A 10670-nucleotide genomic window follows, 5' to 3' on the forward strand; every position below is an offset into this window, starting at 1 on the left:
GTAAAAAAGGTAACAAGGCAGGGCAGCGTCGCGGCTGAATGCTGGCCTTGTTCGCCTTATTATCGGGTTAATTAAAGCTAGAATCTGACAATGTCACCCGTTGTAGAAAAACGGATTTGAATGCAATGTCTCAGGAGACTGTGTCAAGGGCTGCTTTTCACTGAGCTCCCGTGTGCGCCCGAGTGGGGGGAGTGGGGGGGGCAGCCCATATATATGCTTGGGATTGACTAAAAGCAATTATTGAATTTTAGATGTTCAAAAAAGGGGAATGAGCGGGGAGGAATTATTCATAAGATCTTGTCCATGTGCGTTAAAATTAAAGTTAAAATACAAAGAGAGAGCGCTTCAAAGACAAGCCCACCGCTGCTAAAAAGGAAGATGGATAAATGGGCGAGATCATTTCTGAGGAGTTCATTAAAATGTAGAGCTACACGCTGAAATACAGAGGGTTGTTATTTGGGCTTGGGGGTCAAGTGACGAGCGGATTATATACTTCCTCATAATAATATTAATTAAACAATTTGCATGCTAATAGGGTAACAATTATCGCAGCTTCTGTTGAGAGATTCAGGTTATTACAACATGCCAATCCGGGTGCCAAGGGTCAGGGAATGAGTGGGGTGCGAAATTTCAACTCTGATTAACATTATGACAGCGCCAGACTTGGGATAAATAAAGTCGAATTAATTATTTGAAAACCTAATGAGCAGATAGGATTTAGGCTAGTCACATATTGAGTGCCAGGTTGCACAAGCAGGGGAGCTTTCCACTTTTGTTTCCTGACATGAAATGTTGTGTATGTTTGTATAGTGCACATATGGGACTGGCTTTTTTTTTTTTTTATTCTGCTCGCTTGTATTGTCTTTGTTGTTTAGCAGTAATCTCTAGCAGCTGACGCTTTTATTTATATAGTTATGTATTTTGTTCATAAAACCCTGGTCGTAATCGAAGCTTTCGCCTTGTAACAGTAAAAGTATTATCTGTTGACTTTCACTTTGTGCCTTCAGCTACCCTTTAAATACACCCATATTTCCGACAATCACCCTATTTGTTTTACGCCCTGCAGGTGACCTGTCTGGGTATAAAAGGTTTAGTACATTTAAATGATGATCCATACCTAACGTGGGGGGTTCCTCTTAACTCAGTGGTTCCCAAAGTAGGGTTTAGGGACAATGCTTGACCCCCACTGTCCGCAGAAAAAGGATCAGCCATCCCCAGGATCGGAGGTCTTTTTTAATTTTACTAATATATATCTTTTACTTTATCCCCATCCTATGCACTTTATACATGCAAGTCAAAAAAGAGAAAGAAACAATGGGTCAAAAAATAATATCAGCAAACATATTTTTAAGCCAATGGGTCTACGTGATAAAAAAAACATATATATTATTATCGTCATTATTATTTAATCGGGTCTAATATTTATCTATCTGCAGGTCCTCTAGTGAACAAAAAGTCTGGGATCGAGCCTGTGGCCTAATCTATCCGCCTGTAGCCTTTTCTTCCCGGCATTCAGTGAGCCCTTCCTCCCGGTGGGTCCCCCGTGTAGTTGCGATGTAGTTCTTATCAAAGCCCTCCTGTCTTGTTGTGACAGCTCTGATATTGTTTATTGAGGTGGATGTCAGCTTTAATTAGCAATCGATACGGGGAGCGTTTGCAGAGCGCGTCTCTGACGTCAGAGTCCATTACAGCTTTTCATTGGGTCTCATATTCCCAGAGCCTGGGCTAATTATTGGGAGGTTCATGTGGATAAAGTACAGCTCATCGCTCCCTTCACATCATGTCCCCTACTCGTTGGCCACACTCACTGCATGCTTTTTAAATTCCCATCACCGGCCTCCAGACGTCGTTTCCTTTTGCCTGCGGGATGATGGACAGCAGGATACTGGATCCACCTCACGCCCAGTTCGGAGGCTCTCTCGGCGGGATGGTGGGCTTCCCGTACCATCTGAGCCACCATCACGTTTACGAATTAGCCGGGCATCAACTTCAATCTGCGTCCGCGGTTCCTTTCTCAATAGACGGATTACTTAATGGTTCGTGCGCGGCTTCAGTGGGTAATTCCAACCCCCTCTTGTCTTCGGGCTGCGGGATGAATGGAGATAATCAGCAGTACAAACTGACAGGTAAGCCACATTACACAGCACACAATAACCTCCCATCAATGCTGGCTTGTTGCACAGAGACAAAAAACCAGAAAGAAACAAAGACAGGATGTTGCGATACAAGTTGTCTTCTTCATCGTGTTTAAAAGGCGAGCAGAACCTCGCACACAGGCACAGATTTGTCTTCTTCGTCCCCCGACTTCATTTCATTCATCGAAAGCTGAAGATGCATCCAAGGAAAACAATGTTTCTGTCAGTCAGTAATCACTGAAGCAGGGGAATGCCCGTGTTAGCGTTTTAAGCTTTGCTTTTTTATTTATTTTTTTTAAAGAAAGAATTGCATGGAAGCTGCAACACACGTGTGAAATGCTGCAAATTTTCAAATGAGACCATCCTTTTCTGGTCTAAACTTTGCAAAACCCTTTACCCGTGCATGACACCGACGCTGTTAAAAATATGCTAAAATGTGACAATTAAAAGAAAAAAAAATACTTATGCTCTGTTTACATTTATTCTCATTCTGCTGTCAGACTCGGGAGACCCAGACAAAGATAGCCCTGGCTGCAAGAGGCGAAGAACTCGCACAAATTTCACAGGTTGGCAGCTGGAGGAATTAGAAAAGGCTTTTAATGAGAGTCACTATCCGGACGTGTTCATGAGGGAGGCACTGGCTCTCCGGTTGGACTTGATAGAATCAAGGGTTCAGGTAAATACGTATTTATTTTTATGAATCCGAGTCGTGACTGTGAGCTCTGCCTCTCTGTTATCTCTTTGTTTACGTTTTATTTATCCATGATAAAGATTAGGTTTTCAATTTTAAGCTATAGAGACAGAAAGTGTAACTCAGTCTTTCAGCAGTATGGGGCAATTTGGGAGATAATATAAGCTATATTATATGTAGGATATGTTTTTGTAATAAATAAAATATTTCACAATATGCTTGTGTTTTTTCTGGCATTTCATAAATTATGTTAGTGCATAAATATAATAATAACAGGTTTGTTTAAAATAACAAACAAGTGATGAAGTTTTAGGTAATTATTTGGGGGCCAGTGTTGGCTTATATTCGTCATATATCTTAAAATATAACCAAAAATAATAAGATATAATAAGACATAAGATATATGTCCCTAACATACCTGTTTTGTTTTGTTTGTTTTGTTTTTACTTTATTTTTTATTTTATTGGTTACATTTTTGAAAACAGCCAAGTGGAAGTTTGCAAAGTTTGATCGTATTTCAGAGTTTAGCTTGGAAAAATATTATTTGGAAAGTCTTCTAATGACCCACACTTCAGTTATCATGTAAAACCAGAGCTTTTTATTTAAGGTTTTGGATGTAATCAAAGGCCTAATTAAAGAGCTGCACAGAAATCAGCAAGAGCGAGACATAACCTGAGTATTTGTTTAATTACCATATTGTTAACACACCGGCGATTTTGGGCCTAATTAACTTCCCCTTTGCAATGACAGACGTGCTCATTACACACATGTTCACCTTTCTTTTCTCCGCAGGTATGGTTTCAAAATCGCAGAGCCAAATGGAGGAAAAAGGAGAACACAAAGAAAGGTCCAGGTCGACCTGCTCACAACGCCCACCCCACCACCTGCAGCGGGGAACCCATGGACCCGGAGGAGATCGCCCGGAGAGAGCTGAGCAGGCTGGAGAAGAAGAAACGAAAGCAGGAGCGCCGGCTGCTAAAGTCCCAGAACAAGCTTGTTTCTGGGGATTTATTTCACACCCCGGGATCAGACAGCGACAGCGGGGTGTCGCATGTGACCGACAGTGACCACAACACAGGCCCACCCTTTGACTCTGTGGGGGGAAATCAAACGCAATCGAGCTGCGACCAAACACCTCACCCTCTCCAGAGCCAAAGCTACAACCAAAGACACTTGGACAGGGACCCTGGCGACTCCGAGCTGGACTCGCCCGACCCCAGCCACGGGCCAAGCCTGTGTTCCAACAACAGCAGAGCCTCCAGCATGCAGAAACTCAACCCTTTTAGCGTCGAAAGCCTCCTTTCGGACCACAGACCGAGACGCAACCCCGCGGCCTTACCCTCCTCACGGCCTTTGATAGGGAAGGGACACTTCCTGCTCTATCCCATCACACAGCCGCTTGGATTCATTGTTCCTCAAACTGCCCTGAAGACGACAACAGCAGTAAACTCTGAGTGTGACACGCCGGCGGAAAGAACCCAGCCTCACGTCCGCTGCAGCGTCTCTGCGAGCTCTGCGGGATGTACGAGCAGCTCGCCGGACTCTGCAGAAACCACGCAAAGGGCACAGGTGGGATCAGAGGCAAAGACAAATTCACCGCACACGAGCCCGCCCAGGGCCGCCTTTTCCACTGGCAAAAGTACTCAGACCTCGGTTATTTGCAGCGATTCGACTTTCGCTCACGAACACGGTTCACAGCTCGTTGAGTCTGTGGATGCAGGCAAAAAAGAGCATTTAGAAAACAAGGATCACCCCAACAGCTCCGAGTCTGTCCTCAGTGACTGTCCTGCAGATACAAAGACAGACTCTAAAGAGGATGTCGACATGGAATAAATGAGCAGGGGGGGTTAAAGAAAAAAGAAAGAAAAAAAGCAGAACCATACTGATATAGCCCCTAAACTACACATTTCATTAGGCCAAAGGTTAACCAGAATCTACATCTTTGCATCTAATTTCTAGCCCCCCCTCCCCAGCTGATATTTTGACAATGTGCTCTCTCTCTCTCTCTCTTCTCCTTCTCGCTCCTTCTCTCTCTCCCAATCTCTGCGAGTGTGTATGTGTGTGCGAGTCGGGAGTCTCTAGATATCCTTTAATGTGTGATAACTTGTCAAGAAAAACAAAACACGAGACCACGATACCAACAAAAATCCTCAAGAGCTGTAAGAAAGGTATTATACTATTTATATATGTAAGGTTTTTCTTAAATAAATCTATTGTATACAAGCACCTCAAACCGTGTGAGACCTTAAATAGCAGCACATCCAGTGCAGGACTACAGTAGGAAGGGCTTTCTTAAGAAATCTCATGTTGTACTTTGTATATTGCCTTAACAAATTTATTCATCTATAAGCCCCCACTGAAATGAGGTTACGAGCCTGAGGCGAAAAGGACCCGCTCGACTCCTGCAGAGTTTTGATATGAAAGTAATTATTTTCCCGGTGGCTACTGCAGGGGGATTCAGTTTATTTTAGCTCAAAGGGGGTTATAATACATTACCGATTTCTAGTGATATGAAATCACATAAACTTCCAAGAATAATAGAATTAGCATGAAAAGGCCTGGGTGTCAAATTGAAATAGGAAAATAATAGCCCCGGCAGCTGGGAGTGTGTGTGTTTGTGCATATTGGATAGAAGATGGGGATTCGTGGGGAGGCATTTTCATGAGCTTTTTTTTCTTCCTCCTCTCCCCTTCTTCTTCTTCTATCTCTCTCCCCACTTTGTCAGGGCCCCTTGTAGCAGGGCTATATTAAGATAGATGTTCGATGATATCCCTCATTGTTCTGTCGCTTTACATTGATGTTTCTGTGTTATCAGCCTATTGATCATGCGTCGGCTGTAATAGGACGGGCTGAGGCAAACGTGCCTATTTACAATAGCAGAACACATTTGTTCTAATAGGGTTGGTGTTCCCCAGGGATGCCGTGCAGGATCTGGGACATCTGCTCCCTTTTGCAATATTAGCAGTGTTGACCACAATATCAAGACGACCAAAGGAAGAAATGTCGAGGCGACTGTGTATAAAATATATATATATATTTAGACAAAACTACAAGAACAACAACAACAAAATAAATCCCGTCCAGCTATATGTAGAGTTGCTGGTTCACTATTAAGAGCCACAAGCCCTTTAGTGTTCTCTTTGGGTCTTGATTTGCAAATAAATTGAAAATAAGAGGGGTGAGCTTTACATCTGAGCCGGCGCAAATGAATTTCTGAGCCAGTGTCCCTTTCAAAATATTTACATAAATTTCAACCCATGCAGCTGTTTGCTCTAGGAAGCAATGTCTTATTAGGTTGGTGGGGGGCAGGGGCAGGCGCAGCCAACATGGCACACGCAGTGAACACGCACAAGATTAGGCCTGCACGGCTCTGGGTTAGAGGTGTATCTCTGCATGGTCTTTATAGTGCTGAGATGATAGATTCCGCATCGATTTTGTGCTTCTTCTTTTATTATTAATTTATCTTACACTCCGCTATTAATGCCAGTTTTGGGGGGAGTTTTGCAGTGTTTTTGTATGATGCATAATGGATTACATTTTGCGCGTTTCCGTTATAAACTCTGACACAAATGCAGACAGAAAAGACCAAATTGCAACCACTGCGATTTGGTTAAAAAAATGTGAGGTGTATTTACTAAATTGTGGGATAACCGAAGCCAATTTGAAATAACCCCTAAGATTCTTCGGTGTGTGTTTTTCCATGCTACTCTGAGGCTATTTGGGACGTATGCCCAGTTCATCCATAATTCATTAGCGCACTGAATAGGAGTATCGCTGGCTGCACATTGGTGGCCTTAAGGTGAAATTAGCGATTTGCTTAAGTAGTTAAGCTTTTCTTGCCTGAGAGCTGCACGCTGCATGATTCAAGACAAACTATCAATCGATATGCCCAGGCAGCCTCCAGGAGATGTGTCGTCCATGAATCATACTTTATGAATTCAATTTATACCCGGAGAAATTTTCAATTTGAACGCCGGATCATTATGGGAGAGTGTAAATTGTTTTTGCTCTATTATGCATCGGACGCCATCATTTTTCTTTCTAATTACGGAGGTGTCAGGTCGGGCTGTCATGCAGACGCTGATTTTCAATTTAACTGATCATCATGCATTCATTTTCCCATTTGATAAATCTGCTATCTCGAAGCTTCTCCATGCCCGGAATGCTAAAAGAGAGGCACAGATTGGCAAAGTAATAGGGGCCTGTATGCGGCAATAAGTGCAGATCAGGCAGCTAATTTAGCACCTCCTGGTATTTCCATTTCCATTTCTCATTTCCAACTCTCAAAGGAGGAAAAGCAGCCCAAAGGCAGAAAGCTGGTAGGCTTTTCATATCGGAGAAAGACAGAGAAAAAAAAAATCTACCAAAACGGCTTGTTTTCAGCCACACATTCCCTAAATTAGGATATCAAGCTTAATTAAGGCTAATAGAGTTTTCTCAGTATGTGTTAGTTTTATTTAATAGAAACAAATTTGCGCAATTAATTATGGCCGAGATATTAAGAGTCTCATTTGCAGCATTCGAGCTGCAGACTAAATCAGCGTCTTCAGAAATAAGCCTCTCATTTCCAAGCCAAATGACTATCCAAATGTTTTTATACGAGCTTCCATCACACACGGTTTATCGGTTTATTTTCTGTAATATATACAAGCAAACTAAGTCAGATTGGAGACAAATTTACATAAGTGATGATCTCTTAGTGCACAGAATTAAATATAGATTTGTGGGGTTTTGTCTCGTAGAAATTGTATTATTTTGCGCACTGAATTTGATTTTATATTTTTCACATTGCAACAAGACACTTTCTCACTACATATATATATATATATATATATATATATATATATATATATATATATATATATATATATATATGATTTGCCAATATTACTCAAATATATTTTCCAATGAGAGTGACGGGGAAGGATTTACAATTTTCATGCTCAAATCAACTCAAATGGACAATGGTGTTCTCCCCACAAATCCATCTGTCAGTACAGGCTACTCTTGTGCGCTTTGTGTTCCTGCATGAGATCTTAGAGGCTCTGAAGGCTCAGTTTGGATAAGAAAAAACCGTGTCCCTTTAAAAAGGATCCTCCATAAAATAAAATGGCACTTGACATTTGGCTTCTCCTGCAGCAACTCTGCCATGCCTTTAAGGATTATTTTACATCTCATACTCATTAATGCGCCGGCGGATTTAATCATTCTTATCTTTCCTGTGCATACCTGGGATAAGCCTGAAATTACCATCTGCATTGATTTCTGGACAACCCTTAAAATAATTTTAATTATGGCTGAGTATTGCGCGAAAAATCCCTCTAATCAAAATTTAGTTAATAACGCTTCGACTCTCAGATTTCGGTGCGGTGTTCAGGTGAAAACTCAATTTTAGGAGATTTTTTTTTTTTTTTTAAAGAGCTTCACGGTTTTGCTAAGATCATCTGCTCACTTTGCCCATTTAACCATGTGCACTCAGGTTTTTTAAAAAAAATTATTTTATTTATTTATTGTTTTTGCACACATTCAAGTATTTTTGTTGGGCTTGATGATTTTCACACAATAAAGTGATAAAGTATTAGAAGATATATTTCACTATGCCACAGTTATTACGCACTCTGAATAGTTGATCTTAATAGCCAGATAAAAAAAACCCCAAGTGAATCATATATACATACATATATATAGAAATGTCTGTGTTGATCTATGAGCGGGTATAGATGGATTTTTTTTAATTGTTTGCAAAAGACTAACGAGGAGCTAATTAATCTATAAAGGTTTCTGATTAAGTGTATTATCCATATGATCTTCTTCAAAAACTCTAACATGGTACATATAAAAAAAAGAAAATCACTCTGCAAACAAGCATTTCATTTCCTCAACACATCTCCTCCTCCTGATGAGTAAACTCATCATTAGTTGTATTTACACAACTTTTCTTTTTTAACAGAGTTTTGTTTCCCCTGCAATGCAAACGTGGGAGTATGTGAATATTTGCAAAACACGAAACACGACCATTAATGTACATCACTGACAAGTTCTGATAACACACAAAAATAACACAAATGACTCTCTTCGCTGTGACAAATGAAACAGTTAAACTGATCTTTTTTTAGACAAAAGTGAAGAATGGGATGGGAGCGACAGTTTTCTTAAGTCCAATAACACAAAATTTCCATCTTCTCTCTTTTTTTATGTCTTTCTCATTAAATGTTGCATATTTCTACATTATGAGAGTATATTGTCTTGAAATGGCTGCAGGGAAGGATTAGATATTAGACTCCTCTTCACAATGAGAGCACTTGAATCCTGGTATGTGAGAGGTGACAGGAGCCTTTTCAGAGTAGTAACACCTGTTGCTATCTGTCTGGCCTCATTATCTGAAGGGGCCTGAATTGTGCTTTTGGATTACACAACCTAACAATTCATATGACAAAGAAAATATTAGAAAAAAAATAGATAATGGTAGTTTAAGAGGGATTTATGTGACTACCACAGCAGACATGCTTCTAACATGGCTTTGTGACAGTGTCTTCCTTTCAAAAGGCCATCTTGAATTTATCATGTATCAAAATTTTGGATAACAGATAACCGAACATGTTTGACAATATGCTACTTTGATATTTCTCCTACAGAATTTCTCAGTCTTAATACTGAGGAATAGTTTAAAAAAACAAAACAAAACAAAAAAACTCAGGTTCTCTGACTCCGGCATGTGTACTGACTTAGCTACTAGGTGAGTATGTGGGTCAAAACAAGAAGACATATCTTGATATGAATCATATTTATAGGTTCAAACCCCTTTTCAGGGTAGCCTCGGTACGGTAAAGTATACACGTAAAGAGTGGGTCACAGTACAAATGCATTTATTTATTGTTTTTTATTCTAGGCAATGAAAGTAATCACCTTAAAGAAGTAAGAACTGAAAATAGCCTGTAAAGCCTACACAAAAAACAGAAACTACACAAAGTTAAGCAACAAATATGTTAAACTCATATTTAAAGCATTACAATTTTTACAAACTAATTAGGGTGTTATTTTTTGTAACAGAGCAAAGAACCATGAACATTAATTACATAAAAGAAAACACTATAAATAAAGTAGTTACATTTAAATGAACTACATGACCTGACAGCCCAGTCCAATGTTGCACATATATAGTTAATGAAGGTTGCAAAGGGTGTTTCTAAGAGAAAATAATGGCAAGTAACATTTTCTATTTTGATTAAAAATATGTCTACAAAATTGTATTGAAGGTTTGTGTTATTTCAAACATCCTGCCAACATATGAGTTATGTGAATAATATATCAATGTTGATACGTTTCCAAAGAAGAAAAGAAAAACAGGTGAACCAGTACAGTAAAATATCTATATATGTATACGTCTATACATACCAATTATCACCTTCTTTGCTGGTCCGATTCATGAAATTAATATAGCCAAAAAAATAATGAATTCCTTGTCCTCTGTTTGGCTCCAATTCCATATTTACAGAATGTAGGATAATTGGCAGACTATTGCTCGTGAGTATGTGATGTACTTGGAACATTCTGATATACTTCAGCTAGCTCCTTTACTAAAACTGTTATTAAAAAATGCCATATAGAATATGATACTCCAGTCCAAATGCATTGCAATAAGCTCAACTGAGTGATAATGTTGGTTTTTAACAGATGTATAAGTAACTGTTTAACAAGTTCACCACAGAAATAGCACTGGCAAAGAAATGCTGACGTGACAAAAACGTTGACCTTCTTGGCTATCATATATTCATAAACTAACTATTATGAATTAATAGAAGCATAATTATACAGTCTTACAGTCTGCTACTTAAGCCAGCCAG

At 39.8% G+C, this 10670-nt stretch overlaps 1 protein-coding gene across 1 annotated transcript; it reads left to right on the forward strand.

Moving 5' to 3' along the window:
* Positions 1–1702: 1702 nt before the first annotated feature.
* On the forward strand, positions 1703–7652 carry uncx (UNC homeobox). Its single transcript, XM_003442183.5, has 3 exons — positions 1703–2126; positions 2636–2811; positions 3619–7652. The coding sequence occupies exons 1-3, from the start codon at positions 1868–1870 to the stop codon at positions 4657–4659; spliced, it is 1476 nt and encodes a 491-aa protein (XP_003442231.1). The 5' UTR covers positions 1703–1867; the 3' UTR covers positions 4660–7652.
* The last annotated feature ends 3018 nt before the right edge of the window (positions 7653–10670 follow it).

Source organism: Oreochromis niloticus, linkage group LG4, assembly GCF_001858045.2.
Source record: "Oreochromis niloticus isolate F11D_XX linkage group LG4, O_niloticus_UMD_NMBU, whole genome shotgun sequence".
NCBI lineage: Eukaryota > Metazoa > Chordata > Actinopteri > Cichliformes > Cichlidae > Oreochromis > Oreochromis niloticus.

Excerpts from the sequence above, each read along its gene's own strand:
- uncx (XM_003442183.5), top strand. The coding sequence starts at position 1,868 with ATGATGGACAGCAGGATACTGGATCCACCTCACGCCCAGTTCGGAGGC. Across the intron at positions 2,127-2,635 it reads TCAGCAGTACAAACTGACAG|ACTCGGGAGACCCAGACAAA; the intron begins GTAAGCCACATT and ends TTCTGCTGTCAG. Across the intron at positions 2,812-3,618 it reads TGATAGAATCAAGGGTTCAG|GTATGGTTTCAAAATCGCAG; the intron begins GTAAATACGTAT and ends TTTTCTCCGCAG.